The sequence below is a fragment of the Cyprinodon tularosa genome, unplaced genomic scaffold, assembly GCF_016077235.1.
Source record: "Cyprinodon tularosa strain WSP-4 unplaced genomic scaffold, ASM1607723v1 ctg737, whole genome shotgun sequence".
Taxonomy (NCBI): domain Eukaryota; kingdom Metazoa; phylum Chordata; class Actinopteri; order Cyprinodontiformes; family Cyprinodontidae; genus Cyprinodon; species Cyprinodon tularosa.
This window is the reverse complement of record NW_024039493.1, coordinates 216,862-238,121: the sequence shown is the minus strand read 5'-3', so window position 1 is coordinate 238,121 and position 21,260 is coordinate 216,862. Positions and strand designations below refer to the sequence as shown.

Sequence of the window (21,260 nt, the reverse complement as noted above, 5' to 3'; positions counted from 1 at the left end):
ATAGAGGAGAGCAGGAGGCGGGGTTACCAATCTACTCGCTCTGGAGAGCAGAGTTCGCTGCTTTTAGATGTTGTCTCCAAAGTCTCCAGTAGCAGAAAAAAGTCTCTAGATTTGGCGCTAGGAGCTTTTTAGAAATCAAAGTGCTAGAGGGGTCTGAAAAGTGGCTAAATATAGCGACTAAAGCGCTAAGTTGGCAACACTGCTCTTTGCATGGTTTGTTTTCAAATGGTTTGCTTATGCAATAGTTTGTTTATGGCTTAAAAAGGATTTAGACGGTCAGGAGAAACAGGTCGTGTTTTTTCCCTCAGAGTAAAATCTCTGTTCTTCCAATGGAGCAACAGCAAAGTCACAGCATAATGGATGCAACCAGATTAGAAATATTTAGGTGAACAATAACGCTAAAAAAAACCAGCAATCCTCATTTATCTTTCTTTGATGGTCTCCCTTTCTGGGCACCAACTGAAAGTGCTCTTATCTCCTAAATATGAACCACTTTTCATGTTCGTTTAGAAACACACCTGAGCAGGCAGGTGGTCCTCACCCCCTCACCCCCCTCAGCCAGGCTTATCTAATCCCTCTGATGTAAAGGCACTGCCGCCACGCTCTACAACGGTCTGTGAGACATGAAAGGACTCAGAGGGATGAGGGGGAAATCTCCACCAGGTGTTGGAAACTTTAGGTGACGAGCCGACCGTGACGACGCAGATTTCCTAAATCAGTCCAGGGTTGGAGGACGGCTGCAGTTCCTGTAAGAGGATGCAGACTGTGCTGCATCAGCCGTCCAATCAACCGGCCTTAAGAGTCTTTCTTCTTTTTTAATTATTCCCTTTTTCAATCTACGTCGTATTAACGATGCCTTGCTAAAAGGCTGCTTGAACCCATTTTGTTACAACTATCCACCTAGTTTGGAAGTGGGAAGTAATAAAAGCTTTAAAAACTGTTTTACAAATAAAAATCCAAGCAGTTTGAAGTTGTTTCAACTTCCTGGATAAAAACAGCAGACGTCTTTCCACCAGCGGCTTAAAGTCGTAGGGAAGCGGCTGTTCCAACCGTCGCATTTCCGAATTCTCCCAGTGGTGCACGACTTTACACCAGTGAATAACGTGAAAGTGATTGGTCGATTATAAAAGGGGCGGGATTGTTGTGGCCAGTTTGTGGGAAGCATCTTGCTAACCAGTTAGCATCTTAGTGCTAGCAGGTTCCCAATGGGAAATTCCATTGGGACCAAGTAGCACCAATGAACGCTATGGACACCGGAAACATGCAAGAAAACATACAGATTTTAAGACAGGATTTTTTTTAAAAAGAAATTTTCTAACTTTTGGGACAATATCGTCGATATAGAGAACATTTATATACATGTTTAAACCAGAATGATTTGACATTTAAATATGATTTTCCTACGACTTTAAACCTGGTTCCAAACATCCTGCTAAATTGATTTGGTTCTGGACTTTGACTAGGCCCTTCTGCCATGGTAATGTTAATACTATTGCCTCCGCTTCGGAGTGTGTTTAGTGTTTAAGTCCTCGACTGAATGCCAAACAGTTCCAGACTTTTTTGGGACAGCAGCCTCTCCCACATTCACAGTAATCCACAGTCTTTATTTATTTCTAGGCTGGACACACAGAGTCTTTGTCTTCACAGCACATCATCTCAGCACAGCTTGTTCCAGAGGCTCTTCCTGCACACATTCCTGCCTGCAGAGAGGATGCACGGCGGCGATGTGGAGAGCAGACGATCTGGCCAGCGGCTGCAGCTATTTCCTTCAAATTCCTGAACCTCCACGCAAACAGCTGAGAGCACGAGAGCGCAGCAGAAGAGGGGACTCAGTGTTTCCGCAGCGAGGAAGAGGCGCGCTGACATTTCACACATAACCACCACAAAAACACCCGCTTGGGTGGACACTCTCTGCAGCGAGACACGCTGGACAAAAACACAGGCCTTCAGTCCACCAGACGCCCCTGGAGGACAGACACTCTCTGTTCCACACTTTGTGAAGGTTTTAATCAGAAAAACACAAAGACTAAACTTTAAAACTCCAAAAATTAAATTCTTAATATAAGTCACTGTTTCTTCAAATAAGTGCATTTAGGAGGTAAGGGAGATATGTTCCCAATGGAACACCACAATTTAAAATTAAAATAAGAACAAAAAATTGCATTCTCTAAGTTCAACTGCTTATTATCTAATCATCTTATTTTAGGAGTAAAAACAATTATTCTATTGGCAAATCATCTTAGTTTCCTGCTCAAATTCAGGGAAAATACACTTAATTTAAGAATTCTTTGGTTATTTCTAGATCATTTTTGCAATGTAAACAAGTAAATAAGTAAGTATTTCTTATTTTAAATGTAAATTGTCTTGTTCCATTAGGCTCGATAAGTAAAGTGAAATCCAAGATGGCAGCATGCATGGTGTCTTTGTCCAATGTTTGTCTGTTTTAGGGATTTTATTGTTTTATTTGCCATCATTAGACAGTTTTACTCACTCTTTTAAGCATAAAAAGTAGCGATGCTGAGATGAAGCCTCATTGAACCGTTTGGCCAAATTGCTTCAACGATCCCCACAGTTCAAGAGGCTTCGTGTGAACATGTCACCACCTACTGGTGGACAGCAGAACTACAGTTTGTAATAAAATCTGTGATTTTTTGCAGCTGTTCTTTCTTTCCCCTTTTAGGATCCTTCGAAATTATTAATGGTTTATGTTTATAATAAAATCTTTTGTAATTTTTTTTAAGTGTAAAATTTCTTAGAACATCATTTAAGGTGCACAGTTTTTCTGCCATTTTAGTGAAATAAACTCAAGCAGACAGTGACAGTGTTTGTGCAAATTGGGCAACGATGAGCAAAATGAAAGATGTTAGTTTTTTTTATTCAAACATGATAGTTTTTCCAGGTTTTTTGGTTTTAATCAGGTTGGAAGTTGTGTTCAACCAATCTTTTGACCAAACCGACCTAATTTACCCAATCTATATTTTTACTCAGGCAAAACAATGCAAATTAGTCTCATCAGCCAAAATACTTAAGTTTAATCGCAAAGTCAAAGACAGGTGTTGAACCATCAACCTCTAGAGTGAGAGCCTGCCTCTTACAGATGATGCCACCTATATGGATAGCCGTTTTAGGAAGGAAAATACTAATTAAAAGTGACGTGTTAACACCGATTTTTTCCAGTGGTTTCCTTAGATTTTGATCATTACATTGTTTATTCTGACCAGATTAGTTTTAACCAATTAGATTGGTTGGAAAAACAACCAATCTATTCTTAGAATCTATTCAAACTTTATCCAGCTGACAGCATCTCTCCTCCAAACTCCATCATCTTGACTGAACTCTGAGGCTGTTTAGATGCCTGTCAGAATTCTTGCGCTTCCCGAACCGCTTCGCGAAGCGGTCACGTGGTTTCACGGTAGCGAGGCCTCGGACGTCATCAATTTTGGCCCCTCCTCTAAATGAACCACGCCTCGACACGCGCTTCGGAAAAACGCCCCCTCCATTACTGGACACACGCTTCGAAGCCTCGGCTCATCTCATAAAATCACTAATACAAAGCTTTTATTTATTTATTTATTTTCAACAAGTCGTGGATTTGGACAGTTTTGTGTCTGTCAGGTGATATTTTGTGTCCAAGGCTCTGCTCACCCAGCCCTGAGGCCTACCTACACCTCCCAGTCCTGCAGCCTGAGGCCTACTTCCATCTGCTACGGTGATCCTTCTGATGGTGCTAAGTTGATGACTGTGCCATTTCAACTCAGGTCTGCACTCTTTACTAGTTTTCATTCCTATTGTGGATGATAGCAAAAGTTTTTACTTTTATTTGCCTGTTGGGCTCTAAGTACAAAATGTTGTCTCTGGCCATATAGGAAGGACTCAGACTATCACCTCAATGTGGAAAGTGTTTTATTCAAAAGTACAGCACTGTTGATTCTCTGCTTCCTGGACAACCTCCAGTAAAACTGGAAAATGACAAACTTTCCTCCTGCCCTCCCCAGAGACCTGCCTAAACTCAAGTCTATGTTTGTCTTGTATAATTAACTCACCAATCCATTAAAGGGAGGGGCTTTTACATGTAAAAAAAAATGAAAGTAAATCAATTGCTAAACGGACGCTGTTGATTGTTTTGCTTTTATTATTGTCTGGAAATGTGAAACCAAATCCTGGAGCTGAGCTTCAATGTTGCCAGACACCCTCTGATTGTAAGTCCCTACCTGGTCTTAAATATGTGCATCTTAATGTCTGGAGCCTAATCCAAAGATGGACATGGTCAGAATTTGGGTGAAAACAACTGTTAGGTTTATTCAATGATGATTATAAAATGAATGTGTGTGCTTATAAACATTGAAAGAAGGAGATGCTTCACTCTGCCTTATGATTCAGTCAGTACAGCATCATGTCTTCATGAACTGATCAATTGTCCTTTCAGAACAATACTCTGTTTGTAACCACGTGTTATGTTCTGTTAATAAAAGACGAATGCAGGAGGGGGGGTCGTTGAAAGAGCTGGAAGTTGGGTTGGGCTTCTTCCACTCCTGCAGGAGTTGTTTGAATCTCTTTCCTGTGTGGATTCTCTTTTACGAACCTACATTTTTGAACCTAACAACAACAGGTGCAGATGTTGTTTTGATATCAGAAACAGGCTGACTAAGTGTATTACAAATGAAGAAATTCACATTATGGGGTATAATGTCTACCGCACTGATTCAATTCCTTGATTGTTGGTTCTCAGTCAAAAGGAAAACAACTAGAATTTTTGGCCTTGGATTTAGAAATAGCTAAATCGCTACATATAACTGTGGCTGGGTGTTACAGGCCCCCATCTGCTTAAAAGAGGCACTCTGTTCATTAAAACAGCTTTTAGATCAGGTCAATTACACTGAACTGATTTTGGCAGGAGATTTCAACTGGGACTGGTTAAATGCAACTTCTGACGAGTTTAAAAGATTTTGTAATTGTAATAACCTCACCCATTCTCCCACCAGGCCTAATTCCAAAAGTCCAGATAAATCTACCTAGATTGACTTGATCTTAACTAACGCACCTCATCAGTTCTCTTCCTCGGGTGTCTTCTGTAAACCTAAGTGATCATTGGATGGTTGCTGCATGTAGAAGCACTAGGATCCAAAATGCAAACCCCATATAGTTTGCAGAAGGAATCTTAAACATTTTAATGAACAAGCCTTTCATCATGATTTGTCTATGGTGAACTGGGAATAGAAGAAATCTAATTCCAGATTTAGAGCTAGGCTGGGCTTTTTTAAGAGACATTTTCATGCAAGTAATAAATAAACATGTACCTTTGAAGAAATTGAGGCTAAAGGGGCGAGAAAATCCATGGTTTTCTCCAGATCTGTTAAATGGCATTCATGAGCGTAATGAAGAATGGGACAAGGAAAGACAAAGTCACTCTGCCAGTTATTGGTCATGTTTTAGACGGCTTTAAAATAAATGCACTTTGCTTATTAAAAAAGGCCAAAGCAGAATATTTTTTGTCCATGCCCACTGAAAACCTCAATGATCCACTGAAAATCTGGAAAGTGATCAAATCTGTCTGTTAATAAAAATTCAGACTCTTCCAACATTTGTACTTAAAGACTGAGTCCCAGTTTATGATTGAACTAAAATCTTGAATTGTTTTAACAGCATTTTCTATCGTCTGGTTCTCTATTTGACTCAAAAGAGAAAACTACTAATATTTGTGCAGAACCTCCCATGTTTTGTGGACAGCCTTTTAATTTTTCTCTTTTTATTTGCAGCAAAGTACATAAATCTTTAATAACATTAGAGCACAGAAAGCCCCCCCCCCCCCCACCCCCCCCCCCCCCCCCACACCCCCGACCCGACTGGACTGAGCTTAACTTCCTAAAACTGGCAGCTGGTTTCATAGCAGAGCCGCTGTTCATTCTGTTTAATCTTTCAATTTAAAACAAGGACATCTCATCTATTTGGAAATCTGCATTCGTCCTTCCTCTATTAAAAGGAGGTGATCCATCAGTTCTTACCAATTATAGGCAAATTTCTAATTTATGTGTTTTATCTAAAATTCTGGATCTCTTGTTTGTGATCAATTGAAAGAGTTCCTCCATTCGAATGAAATCTTTTTTAAATATCAATCAGGGTTCAGAAAAAAAACACAGCAGCACTATTACTGCTACAATGAAAGTGATAAATTATTTAATTATACTTAATAAAAACAGGACAGTGCTTCACTTTTTATTGATCTTTTAAAAGCTTCTGACATCGTAGACCTGCTATTCTAAAACGCAGCTACTTCTCATTAGCCTGTCAGAGCAGGCGGTTGATTGGTTTTCAAATTATCTAAAAACCAGTCCCCGTGTATAAAATGGGAGGGGCTTTGTTCTGAATCTGTTACTGTTCACAGGGGGGTGCCACAAGGCTCTGTTTCGGGCCCCCTCTTATTTATCTTGTACATCAACAATGTTGAACAAAATTTCCCTGATGCTAATATGCATTTTTACGCTGATGATAGCATTATTTATTGCTTTGGCTCGTCTCTTGAACAGGCTATTAATTCCCTACAGAAAGCCTTTGTTTCTGTACAGTATTCATTTATTAATCTTAAATAGTTTCTTAATCCTGACAAAACAAAGTTTATGTTGTTTTCTAATAATAGGAAGGTTCTTCAAACCCTTCCAGTAGTGTCCACTCTGGAGGGGAAAGTCATTGAGGGGGAACATGAATATAAATACCTTGGACTTGATGACTCCCTCACCTTCAAACCTTTGAGTGATAAACTTGTTAAGAAATTAAAAGTTAAACTGAGCTTCTTCTTTCTTTCTTTTGGAGTAAAAAGCGTCTTGTCTCTGCCACGTTTTTATCGGTCTTAGATTCTGGTGACCTTTTTTATAAGAATGCTTCTTCTTCATGTCTTCAAATGTTGGACTCTGTTTCCCGTGCTAAATTAAGGTTCATCACAGACTGTAGAGCCATGACATCACTGGTACCTGTCCTCTCAGGTGGGATGGCCTTCCCTCTCTACCAGAAGGCAGTGTCATTGCTACGCTTTGATTTTTTAATCTTAATTGGATTTTTTTTCCTGGTTAAATAAAGGTAAAAAAAAATGCATTTATTTGAAGAAAAAATTACTTATTAGATTTCATTTTTTTGCAGTTTGGTGTTAATGTGGTAAAGCTAAAAGTTAGTCCAGTAAAAGCCAAACATGTTGCTTCATGTGGTCGTCCTGAAAAACATCATCTTAGCGCTGAACTACGGTTTGAAAATGGCTGAAGATAAACTGCTAAAGACAGCATGTTTACTTAGCCTGACGTAGTCCGACTCAATTCTAGTCAGAATGAGTCTGATGCTGCTCCATAGAGCTGTGATTATGGGGCGTGTTTCGAACAAACCAGGAAAAAAAATGCCTCTGCACTCAATTGGATAGACCTACAACCAATAAGAGCAACGGAGTGCGTGACGTGTGTTAAGCGACGCATAGTTGTTGTCAACAAAAATCAAAGCGTGCAGTTGCACGCCTAGAATAAGAAGATGAGACTTGATGGCGTTTCTCTGTTCCTCTTTTAAAATTAATTTGCTGTCGATATCTTCTAGAACAGACCTAATAGCAGAATCTACACGCCTCAACTCTCCAGCGGCAGCCATTGTTGTTGTCACCCAAGCGCGCATTGGTGACGTGGTTGATTACGTTACTGTTGATCATCTGTCCATCATCGTATAAAGCCCGCCCTGACAATTTGATTGGATCGCCAGATATTGTGCTAGCATACTCGCGCTACTATTGAGCAATGCCAGACCGAACATCCCGACCTCAAACCTTATGGGCGGGACTAAGTTCGGAATGGCACCCAGGCTAATGTTTACTGCCACACTGCAAAAAATGTAAATCTCAAAAAGTCTTCTTTTTTTTTCTCAAAAACAGTGCATTTTTTCTTAAAATAAGTAGGTAATCGAGAAACTTTGCCAATGGAACAAGACATTTTACATTGAAAATAAGAAAAAACAAGAATTTTGTCTAATTTCAAGCGCATAATATCTAATTATCTTATTTAGGAGTTAAAATACTCATTCAATTGGCAATCTATCTTATTTACCTGCTCAAATTAAGGGTGAATACACTTAATTTAAAAACATTTTTACAAATTTTTAGGTCGTTTTTGCAGTGCATTAAAATAAGATCCTGCCCCTGATTCAGGAATCCATGACAGAGGTCAAAGGTTAAAGCTTTAACAGATCATTTTTCTTTATTTCGCTGGAAAAAAGAAGCATAAAGGAGGAGAACTTTTCATGCTGAGTTCACCTTAAAGCAGAAACATCTCATCTCTGTGTTTTTGCCTCATCAGGTGAGAGAAGAAAAGCAGCAACGTTTGAGTGGTGAAATGAAAGAGAAGGAGGAGCTCTTCATCTAACCTGACCTGCAGGAGGAACATTCAAACTGAGTGACATCACACACAGCATGTTAGCACAAGAGGGCTGAGCGCGGCTCTGATTGACAGGCCGTAAATGAAGAGAGGGAGGGATTATGAAACATGAGGTCATTAACGGTGGGAAGACAGGAGGAGACAGAGCACTGGAAAAAATCTAAATCTAGATCAGTCATTTTTTCTTAAAATAAGTGCATTTGTTCTCCAATTGAGGACGAAAGTGAGAAACTTTGCCAATGGAACAAGACAATTTACATTTAAAATAAGAAAAAACAATTGCATTGTCTTATTTCAAGTTCATATTATCTAATTATCTTATGTTAAGAGTAAAGATACTAATTGCATTGGAAAATCATCGTATTTACCTACTCAAATTAAGGGTGAATACACTTCATTTAAGACATTTTTACTTATTTCTAGATGGTTTTTGCAGTGAGGAGGAGATAGAAAGAGCACTGGAAAAAATCTAAATCTAGATCAGTCATTTTTTCTTCAAATAAGTGCATTTGTTCTTGGATTGAGGAGTTAAAAGAGACATTTTTCCGATGGAACAAGATAATTTACATTTAAAATAAGAAAAAACAATTGCATCGTCTTATTTCAAGTGCATTTATCTAAATATCTAAATGTGTGCACAGAGACACATTTGCAACGGTCAAATCTGTCTCTGTGCACGACCACGCCCCCCTGCGCAGAGGTTCTGCAACCGTTGTCGCGTACCTCAAAAAAATCCTGACTGCACGCCGGACGGTCGCAAACCGGCACAGACCTCAAGTGGAAGTGCGCAGACAAAAATCAGCTGTGATTGGTCCGTGGTACGCCTTTCTGGCTGTCTGTGTGGTCGTCCTTCTTGATTCGGTGCCGGGGCGCGCCATTTTGAAAGACTGAGGAATAACTACAATGGAAACCTATGACGAAAGGTTAATCGGTCTTTTTGTCAACTCCATTAACAGAACCTGTTCGTCTTTGATGTCTAGCAGCTCTAGATCCATCTCTGTGACTTCTCTGGATTTCTCCAATTGACTCCCCGTAGCGCTTTGGCGGGAAACCGCTGTGCGTCCCTAGATAATTTCTAGACCGACGGTGCAGAAGCAAACCAGCAAAACTGGTTCACGACCAGATACAAGCCACATTTGATGTGTGCAGTTGAAGAAGTATAATCTGCCCTTAAAATACTCATTCCATTGCAAGTCATCTCATTAATCTAATCAAATTAAGGGTAAATGCACCTAATTTGAGAAAATTTTGACTTAATTCTAGATCATTTTTTCCAGTGAGGAGGTACACTGAAAAAAATCGATATCTAGATAAGTCTTTTTTTTTTTTAAATAAGTGCATTTGTTCTCAGATTGAGGTAAGAGACATTTTGCCAAAAGAACAAAATAATTTACAATTAAAATAAGAAAACACAGTTGCATTGTCTTATTTCAAGTGCATTTTATGACTTAGACAGATTTTATTTGTCATTTTGTTTTACACCAGTGTTTGTTTCGAACAGCTCTCTGGACAATTTCATCTTTTTAAAAGTGCGGCCTTTGAAAAACAAAAAATAAATGAATAAAGAGATGTATAAGAACAGCAATATAAACATAAGACTGTAAATTTACACTTTTAACATTTTTTTATATATAAAATGATATAATATAATAAAATAAAATAAAATACAATAACCCATTTTACAAAACATTCAGCAACCTAATGGCAGTGGGGATTTAAATATTATCTAATTTTCTTATTTTAGGAATAAAACTACTAATTCCATTGGCAAACGATCTCATTTAGCTGCTCAGATCAAGGGAAAATAAACCTAATTTAAGACATTTTTCCGTATGCCTTTTCCCTTTTTTCCAGAGCAGAGGAGGCGTCGTACTCCTGTGAAAGCAGCCAGTGTGTTTGGGGGGCTGTGTAGGAAGGGGGGGATGAAGGGTGAACAGAGACGGCCTTCATGGTTCAGCCGCTTTGAATGGCCGCCATTTCAAAAAACGACTGGTGAAGATGGAGCTAAAACTAAATAAGTAAAACTTCCTTGAATTAAGTGCATTTGTTCTTGAATTGAGCAGGTGAGCGACATACTTTGCCAATTGAATTAGACAATTTACATTTGAAATAAGAAAAAAACAACTGCCGTCACTTTTTTTTAGGTGCATAATATCTGATTTTCTTATTTTAAGGCTAAAAAGACTCATTCCACTGGCAGATCGTCCCATTTACCCACTCAAATTAAGAGTAAATACACTTATTTTAAGGATATTTTACTCATTTTAGGATTGTTTTTGCAGTGTGGGACCCTTTTTCAACCTGGATCCCCGCTCTTTTTGGCCCTCACGTCCCTCCGTTGTCACACAAACCGCCTCAGCCGTATCTAGACCCACAGCTAGTTCCTGATTGGCCCTCTGGCGTTGTGGCGTGGAATAACATAGAGCAGACCACGCTTCAATATTGGGCAGAAATCAAAAATATCAGCCTGAAAACATCCGATCAGCTCCAGCAGGCTTCCCAGCAGCAGCCGACCCAGTTTGGATCAGTCTGACCCCCCCCCGCCCTCTGTGACGTTAAAGAGAACAAACCAACGCAGGCAGGCAGCAACCATCCAATCATGTGTCTCCTGTGAAAGTATTCACACCCTCAGACCTCTTTCTTATGTCATCACATGAAGTTTGACAGAATTGGGAAACAAAAGGAAAATAATTTAACTCTCTTTTTAAAAAATGGGGAAATGGCAGCCAGAAATCAAATGATGTTTTACTCAGTCCCCCCCAAAAAAAGCTTTAGAGCAAAGAAAAACAGCAGGAAGTTAATCTGGGTGGAAACGCCACGTGAGCCCAGAAAAAGGGATTCAGTCAGAGCACAAAACATCGTCTGAGGAGAAACACTCAGACTGACATTAGCCCCGTTTCCTCCACCCTGTAGAAACCGCGCAGAGATCGGGCCGAGAACCGAGGTGAACGCTTGAGTGTAAATGGCACGCACAACTGAACCGTACCGTGCCAGACCCGACCCAATCCCGCGGTTTAGTTCTGGCTCGGTTCTCAGATAACAAAGAACTCATGAGCAGACCGCCTCATCTCCTCACAGTCAGCCTCCGTAATCATTCCTAAAATCCTAGCTTCCCCACCGTGCCGCATGATTTCCAGTGATGATTCTGCTTAGCAGTGCGATGAACTTCAATGTCTGTCGTTGTTTCCTGCATCTGGAAGCCCTGATTAGACGATCATTTGTCAAGTAAATTCACCACAGGCTGCCTTCTTGGCCTGACTCTCCGCAAACGTCCGCCATGTTGGTTTGATTATTTCTATCTAGAGAGCAGTAGTACCGTAAATCGCCACTAGGAGGCGAGGAACTGTGCCAGTGTGATGTGTAAACGGTCGTTAGGAACCGAGCTCGGCACGGTTAACGGATGGGTTTTCAGAGGGTAGTGTAAATCGGGGCTACAGGGTGGTGGCAGCATCATGCTGCGGGGAAGCTGTTTGCCACATAAAGGATCCTCAGTGTTCAACGCGAAGATTTTCTGCCTCCTACCTTTCCTTGAAAGCCTTCTCAGCCATCTCCCGCGCCGCCTGGCGGACCTCCTCTGGAACGGCGTCCTTCTCAGCCTGGGAGACCTGGTAGACCTTGTGTCCGGCATCCAGGCGGTACGGCCCCCCTTTGCCTCCCAGTCCTGCGGTGTCTCTGCCGCCTGGAGGGGAAATCCCACAGTGAGGGGGAGGGAATAAGGCACAATGTTTAATGTGCATCTAGACCGGGGGTCATCAACCGATGGACTGCGGTCCAGGTCCCCACTTAGACCTGGACCTCCGGACATTTTAAGCAGCAACATGAATTAATGGCATTTTTGTTCGGATAAGGATTTTTATCAGGCACATCTTTGACAGCCTGGCTGCAGCTCTTCCAGTCACCTTAGAGCTACAGCTGGTTTACGCTCAGATGAGAAGCCGTGACACAGACGCTAGCCCTGCCGTTAAATCTGTAGATGGCGTCTTCAACCGTCAGGAAGGTGGATTATGAGAACCAGGCGTTCAAAGAGGAGCTGACTGACTGTTCTCCTGCAGCATGCAACACGTCCGATCTGTAAACCTGCTGCAAGTCTGTGGCCATCGTAAAAAGTGGAAACGTTAAACGCCACTATGATTCTAAACATAAAAGCTTAGAGGAAACTTTTCCAGAAGGAACAAATAATTGAACTGGGATCCCAGTCTGCTGGTTCTGCTGGTTCTGATGGTTCTGACGCGGTTCCTGACGGCTCCACAGGAGGGTTCGTTAACAGTGCAGTGGATATATCCGAAGTTTTTAGTTGTTTGTAAGGAAAAAAATGTTGATTTAGAAAAAGATCGCGTCGTCTTATGAGTTCAAAAGTTTTTTCACCGCACTGCAAAACATGGACATCTAAATACGTAATTTTAGCTTAAATTAAGTGCTTTTTACTTGAATTAAGGAGGTAAAAGACACTTGGCCAACGAAACAAGACAATTTACATTAAAAATAAAATAAAAAATTGCCCTGTCTTATTTCAAGTGCATATTATCTAATTATCTTATTTTACTGGTAAAAATACTCAATCTTCTATTGACAAATCATCTTATTTACCGACTCAAATTAAGGGGAAATACACTTTATTTAAGACATTTTTTTACCTATTTGTAGAGGATCTTTACACACTGCAAAAACGATCTAGAAATAAGTGAAAAATTCCTTAAATAAGTGTATTCACCCTTGATTTGAGTAGGTAAATGAAAAAGTTTGCCAATGGAGTTAGTATTTTTACTCTTAAAATAAGATAATTAGATAATATGCACTTGAAATAAGAGGATGCAATTGTGTTTTCTTATTTTAAGTGTAAATTATCTTGTTCCATTGGCAGAATGTCTCTTTTACCTCCTCAATTCAAGAACAAATGCACTTATTTTAAGAAAAAATTACTTATCTAGATTTAAAATTTTTGCAGTGCAGTGTGTGATCTTCTCATGGGGAAATGCATCGTAGTAAATGTTTTTGACATTACAGTTTTTATTAGCATTGACTTGTTAAAAGTCATTATTTTATCATTCTTTAGCTTGTTTGGTGCTTAAAGGCACAGCGTGGACTTTGTGACGTAAAGAGTTAACGCATATGAGTTATTTTAAATGATTCCTCAGGCCGATATAAAGCGGTTGACATATCAATGCTACCTGCAGGCCCCCCCTTTCTAATTATGGACTATGTAAGACGCACCGTCATTAGCCAGGTCATGTGACCTGAAAAAACGTATCGCTCTAAGGCCACACATCCCCACGGAGGGGACGGACTCCACGGAGCGCACAGTCCCCATGGAGGACCCCACCGGTCAGCCACCTGATGGGCTCCTCTGGTCAGAGCAGAAGGTGGAGAATTTCACCATCGCGGCGTTTTGTTTAGGAGTGAAGAACGGTGAGTTAGAAGAGCCGATCCAGAGATTGCTGAGCAGTAATTATTGCCAAGCTCTGATCGGTCAGCTGAACAGAATGATGAAGGTCTTCAGAGAACTGGGTCACCATGAGGTTTGAATCATGAGGAAACATAAAGAGCCTGAAATGATTCTCTCAGCAGAACATCCAGGATCAGCCGAGCTCGACCACAGCTGGAGCAGAAGGATCGAAAAATAAAACTAGTTGTTCTGAAAAGTGCATTTGTCTTTAATCTGAAGGGGATCTGCTAATGAAATGAACGTTATTGCCTTAAAATAAGACCATGGAGCCATTTTTCCTACTTAACTTCCGTAAAATTCCACTAATTTTATGGAAATTTTGTAATTTAGGCTCCTGTCACACTTTACCGATTTCTCCAGCGTCTGCCTGACGTCCCAGATTCTCCTAAAACGCTGCATACGCTTAACTTTTTATGGATTTTTTTCTATTTTGGGCGTATAGATAGAGGATTCTATCAGAACTTCTGTCCAACGACAGCCTTACTCAAAGCGCCCGGTCTGCAGAAAAAGATGTATTTGATGGCGGTATAAACCTAGCTGCTGTTCCACGCCCGCCAAAAAAATAAATAATAAAAAGGAAAATAAAATAAAAAGAAAGAGAAGGTTTCTGGTGTCAGCAGATTGAGCGTCATGTCTGCTAGGAAGTGTGTTGGTGGTGGGCGTGAACGCAGGGAGGATCCATCACTCACCTTCTGGCTCACCTTATGATGGGGATGAAGTCTGGAGGAGAACTGACGGTTTCCTCCTGTGAACCCCCTTTATACCAAAACGCTGCCAATACGCCATTATACAGTAGCTGGAAGGTAGAAACACGTTCAGCGCTCGTCTGGAACACGGCAGATACGCTGATATGTGGGAGAGAAGTTCTTGATAAGTTACGCAGAGGTTTAGGATCAGCTAGACGCCACGACTGATGAGGAACTGATGCTGAACGGATGTCAACCATCAGATAACTGACCTGGAACTGATGGATCACGCTGGCAGATGATGGCGTACGTACTCGCTGTACGTCGACATACTTCAGCCTGTTTCAGCCTGTTTCAGCGTGCTCATAACTACACTTAATTTAAGACATTTTTACTCATTTTAGATCATTTTTGCAGTGTGTCTGAATCACACGCTTGCACTGCAAAAACCATCTAGAAATACATTAAAATGTCTCAAATTAAGTGTATTTACCTTTAATCTGAGCAGGTAAATAAGATCATCTGCCAATGGAATAAGCATTTTTTAATATTAAAATAAGATAATTAGATAATATGCACTTGAAATAAGAACATTGCGATTTTTTTTTTTCTTATTTTAAATGTAAATGATCTTGTTCCATCAGCAAAGTGTCTCACTTTCCTCCTCAATAAAAGACCAAATGCACTTATTTTAATAAAGACTGACTTATTTAGATCTCATGCAGGTGACAGCTGCCCAGTAAGGACTGGGGCGTAGCGCCATCAGGTGGTTACCTGTGCCTCCGGACCACTGGTTGCCCCCCACATGGGGAGCGTTGCTGGGGTCCAGCTTGCCGTGTTTTGGTGCAGAAACGTCCAGGCCGCTGTCCCTCTGGATGGTGATCTGGAAGGAAGGAGTTTGATTTATTTCTGGATCAACTATTATTAAAGTTTATCTCATTAAGGATGAAATAACTGATCCGTTTTTCTCTATTCAGCTCAAATGATTATGAGGACTTTGTCGTTTATCTGCGCCCTGCGATGCAGCGACGGCCGACCTGAGGGGAGTCGTTTCTGAGGCTCTGAGGTCGGAGCAGGAAGACGGAGACGCCTCCGTGTTAAACAGTCTGAGTTTGGCCCAAAGCTGCCGGTCAGAACCAGAACAGGGAAGAGAGCGGCGGTTCAGAGCGTCGCTCCCCTGGATCAGCTGCTTTCCCACAAACTGAGGGAATCTTTCAGATTCTCCTAAATCCCTGGATGGCTCCCAGAGCCACCTGCAGGTCTCTGAGCTTCCATTGATGCTTCTTCCAAAGTGACAGAAAATTAACAGAGACTCTTCAGACAGAGAAGCTCAGCTGGAAAAACGCTGCAAATATTTACATCTTAGCACATTAATCAGCTGATGAATTAAAAACGTCCAATAATCATCAATCAACTGCAAAAAAAAACAACTTCAGCTACTTTGGCTGGGCCTAACATAGATTACAATAGAACAGAATAGAATCAAATTCAAATAAATAAATAAAACATCATGGAAACAATGACATAAAATAACAAAGTACAATTGCATAAATAAATAGAATCATCTAGAATAGTGGTTCCCAACCTTTATTTCTTGAAGCCCCCCCCCGCTGAAGTCCAAGACAAGCCAAGCCCCCCCAAGCCTTACACAGGCCCGCACAAACGTATCAAAAGATTAAAGTGATTTGTAATGAATATTCATTTATTTAAAAAATAAAGAATAAATGGCAGCTATGTCATTTTATTCTTATTATTTTTGACTACGAAGTCCAAAAAAGAGAGCTAACATAATAACTTCAAACCTAAGCTTAACTTTCATCAGCATGTCCACATTTTCAATATATTTTCCAGTTCTAATTTTCAAACATGCATAAAGTAAAAACAAAAAAATAAACAGTCCCATGTGATTAAACACACACAACTACTGGCTTAAAAAATAAAATCATACAACAGTTTCAGAAACCAGTACTAAACTTACAACTTGTTTTACTTCTTATTTGTTCAGTTGCTAATGGGTACCTTCAGCCTGCATATTTCTGACCAGGGATGCGATGTCAGGTCTGATTGTTGTGACTTAAGTCCTGGTGAACATCCAGTCTGTTTCTGACTTTAGTTTTTATTGTTAACAGCGCGCTGAAAGCTGCTTCAGACAGGTGCTAAATGGGAGAATAACCCTGGTTGTTGCGTGTTTGGCCAGTGTGGGAGCGACAGCATGTCCTTTGGCAATCCAGAACTTTTTTAATCCGTTTTCCTGGAAATATCTTTTGGACACGGAATCAGCTTGAAGGTCACAAAGCTCATCTTTGCAGCCGATGTATTCTACGTCCTTCAGGGTGGAAACGTAGGGGTCCAACACCCATCATTCTCTGGATAAATACTGGTCGATGTCGGCAAAGCGGCTCTGAATCTCATCGCGGAGAAGGTTCATGTGCCGCGTAAACTCCGTGCACAAAGACGCTCGCACGGCGCCGCCAGACTATTTCAGCAGCAGCGGGAAAAGCTGCAAGTCCGCCTATGACATTTTAGAGACTCTGTATTCCAGTTTGCGCACAAAAGCGTCCAGGGCGTTTTTGCAAAGCGTGATTTTGGATTCCGGCCCCTGCATCTGCTTGTTTGTATCATTGAATAAAGTGAATGTGTCTGCCAGCTAAGCCGCTTTGATCCAAAACGCGTCAGTCGTTGTTCAAAGAGTGGCCGATTGTGATCTTGGATGAATTCTTTTACTTTTTCTTGTAGCTGAATAAAACGCACAAGCGAGTCCAGGCGACAGCCACCTCACCTCGGTGTGTAGCAGCAGCGTTCGATGCGCTTCGTCCTCGCACAGCTGGGCTAAAGTCTTTTATTAGAAGGGCGAGCTTTGATGAAGTTTACAACTTTAACTACAGTTGACTGCAGGTGCTGGTCAGAAATAGCCAAAAATGATTCAACCTTAGACCAAAATATTTAACACAATTTATAAATATTGTAAAATCGATTTGGGTGTGCAGATTTTTTAAATATGATCACAACCATAATTTTCATCACCTCAAAGCAGACAAAGCTCTGCGCCCCCCAGTGATCTCTGGCGCCCCCCCTAGGGGGGTTTCCCAGGTTTGGAATCACTGCTCTAGAATAGAAAAGAATAAAATAGAGAATGAAATGAATCCAAATAGAATCAAGGAGGATAAGATAAAAGAGAATGAAAAAAGACTAAAATAGAATACAAAAAGAATTAAGGAGAAATTTAACAGAACAAAATAGAAGTGAATAAAATAGAAATGTATAAAATAGAAAAACAAAAAAATAATAGAATATAATTAGAATAGCAGAGAAAAAGAGATTCATCTAGAGTAGAACAGAATAATCTGATCTGATTTGTCTACTCAAATTAAGGGTAAATACACGTGAATTGAAGGAAGTTTGACTCCTTTCTGTAACGTTTTCCAGTGTAGGGTCTATGTTTTCCAAAGCGAAGTGTTTGTTCTTCAGTGGGAACTTGGAATGACCCCGGCCGTTCTGAAAGGACTCATTTCAAAGCATCACTCATCATTTTCTTTTATCCCCTGAGTGGAATATTCACCACCTTCATTCTCTAACGAGGAACCGAGTCCCCGGCGCGTCGTTCTGTCAGCGGCACAACAATCCGATCCATGTAAAGCACGATGACAAGTGTGGATTACTGGAACAAGATGGTGCTGAGGAAATCCTGCTGGCTCAGTTTCCCGTCTGATTGATGGAGTTTATGGACAGAGGGATTTCAGGAAGCGGCCGGCGCTGTTGGTTCTATCTTTGGCATGGGCTGGGGGGGCGCTGGCTTGTGTTTTTTTTTTAGCATGATCAGAGTCGCGTTTCGAAGGACTTTCTCAGCATATGTTGACTCAGAGCAGCGAAGCGTTTGATGCCACTTTCCCGGCAGCACAGCCCATGTTTAATGGAGGAGAATCAGCCGGATTTGTTCTGTGAGTCAGTAACACCCGGATCAAGTTCACAGAGAGCTGCTGACGGTGACCTCTGACCCCTTACCTAACCACACATCTCTCTGGTTGCTGAGCCCGATTCAGCCGCCTGCTCACACACTTCCTGTTGATTGTTGCTAAAGCTGGAGATGAGCAACGCTCTGTTGCTGCTCAGCAACGCTTACTGCCCCGAACACACAGGACCGGTTAGATAACCTTTAACCCCACCAAGTTTACCATTTACAGCCTTTAGAGGAAAAGTCCGGTCAGCGAGGATGGATCCTTATTTATGCCTAAAACTAATATGTTTGCTGTGATTTAATGAATTTAGTGTTAATCAGTAAAAAAAAAATAATAATTTTCATTGCGATCACCGAGTCTGGGAGCGGCCATTTTTGCCCAAATATAGTAGCCCCTCCCTCCTGCCATCTTCCAGCAGTGACGTCACGGTGCGGTAAGCCTAGCGCCATTCTCCCCGCTTTCCAAGCTAAATCAATGGGAACTACTAGACACATCTGCCATCAACAACAATTATTGAAGATTTCCAGAGGACTTCACCATTGAAATTCACCAGAGCTATAGTGAAACTGACAATGCCCACGTGCATGGCAGCTGGATGCTGGAATACATCGGGTAAAAGTGAAAAAAAGAGTTATTCCACCTTTCTGATTCCTGATCGTCCACGGACAGGTTGGTCGTTGGATCGCCAACTTGAAGAGGGAGGATTTGCCATCGAACTTCTGGCCAGAGAAAAAACCCGTAATATGTAGCCAACATTTGGAAGAAGAATGTTTTCAAGATGACTTGGATAATAGCGCGTTGTGACAAACACCAGATACAGCACTGGGACTTGATCAACAGCCGATACCGCACCGTGACAATGTCACTAACCAGTAGGTGGCAGTAGTGTTCTTTGACAAACATGGATGCCTACAGTAAAGCACATTCACATGAAAATTACTCTGAATTAAAAACACTGATCATTTATTGAAGAGGATGGAATCATTTCAGATTTAAAGAACTTTCAGAAGTTTGGATTCTGAATATGAGCGACTTTTCCTTTAAGAAAGATGTCATGTAACTTTAAAAAATTGATATCAGAGCCACGCATCAAAGGTTTCTGCCTCCGATTAGACGTTTCTACCAAAGTAGACGTCTTCATTCCTTCTAACAGGATGATGTCACCGGAGCCACCGGTAAATAACCAGTTAATGGTCACAGCAGATACACAGACGGAGAAATAAATAAGAACTGGGACGGCAAATGGAACTGGGATGTGTAGGAATCAGTCTGTCAGTCCTCCATCGCATCTTTCTTTGCTTCAACCACTGAGGCTCCCTGCGTCTCTCCTCTGTGGTCCTCGCCTGCCTGGTATGTAGGATTAATAGCCTCATAAATCTGGGATTCTGCTTTAAAGACAGAGCTGCGCCGTGTGCGTGTGGAACCAGGCCTAATTCAGTGATCATGTGTCTACATATAGACCTCAGAGTGTTTGTCAGCATCAGGCATGTCCACACATGAATGTTTGAGCGTATAGGAGGGTAACAAGTACAGGATGGTGTGATTCAGTCTGGGACAATGTGTGTGGAGGACATCTTTTAGCACGAGAAGAGATACAGTTAAACTGATTTATAGCTTTATACTCCATAGCTAAAACACTGAAGCATAAACAGCTTTCAGCTGTACGTCCACAGCTACTAAAACTAAATAAACACAGAGGGACTCCGCTAAGAGGGATTTCCCTCTCTTACTTCTGGCGGCGCAGAGAATTTGACCTCATCTTCCACGTCGCCATGTTAGCTGGAGATTTTATGCAGGTGTTAATACATGCAGAGTAGAGTAACTTCTGGAGGTCCTGTCATGTCTTTGAAGAATTTGAACCATTTTTGTGTTTTTTACTTTTTAGGATGAAGGAGGCTAAATTTACAGCTGTCTTTGCAGTGATGCCATAGTCTAATATTTAAATATGCCTTTCCCAGTGGCTGATAACCAGTTTAAACCAGTTTGAGCTTTTAGTTTTTTTTCAGTGAGCTGTTCCCACTGCCGCGTGTCTACCCGGGTCAAACGACTCGGCATGCAGTGGGAACAACAGTTGACCTGCGAATTTACATGATACCATTGAACGCACCACGCCAGTGGTTTCTGATCTCACAAGCAGAAAGGATTCTGTTTCCATTGGATAAAGATGGAGCAGCTCTGGTCAGAGGGATTCAGATAATAGAGAGAAACAATAAAGCACACTGACTACGCCCTGGCTTCCTGACATGCTGCTCTCCATTAGCCCCATTTACGCAACCGTTCTGAAACCGTGCTGAGATCAGTCTGAGCACGGTAACCATGGTAACTGTTGAGTATAAATGGCTGGCAGACCAGACCCAACCGAACTGCGCTAACATGGTAGTAGTCCATCAGTAAGGCATAAGTAGACGAAGGGCGCATGAGCAGACAGCGTCATCTCCTCACAGTCAGCCTCCCAAATCAGGAAATTTCACACATTCATAAAATCCTAGCTTCCCTACTGCGCCGCACGACTTCCAGTGATGATTCTGCTTAGCAGTGTGATGAACCTCAACGTCTGTCTTGGTTTCCTGCGTCTGGAAGCCCTGATTAGACTATCGTTTGTCGTGTCCACTTCACAAAAGCCGACTCTGTTGAGGAAATTCACCAAAGAATGCCTTCTTCGCCTGACTCTCTGCAAACCTCCTGAAGGTTACGGGCACCGCCATGTTGGTTTGCTTGTTTCCCTCTAGAGAGCAGTAGTACCATAGATCGCCACTAGGAGGTGAGTAACCAGGCGTGG

At 41.4% G+C, this 21,260-nt stretch overlaps 1 protein-coding gene across 1 annotated transcript in view; it reads right to left on the bottom strand.

The window, feature by feature from the left end:
• Positions 1-21,260, bottom strand: part of vwa8 (von Willebrand factor A domain containing 8) — a 114,606-nt gene that overhangs the window by 6,327 nt on the left and 87,019 nt on the right. The window contains exons 38-39 of the mRNA XM_038269712.1: positions 15,300-15,408; positions 11,919-12,075 (exon numbers count right to left, since the gene is read on the bottom strand). Of these exons, the coding sequence (XP_038125640.1) occupies positions 11,919-12,075; positions 15,300-15,408 (266 nt within the window). The remainder of the gene's footprint in view (positions 1-11,918; positions 12,076-15,299; positions 15,409-21,260) is intronic.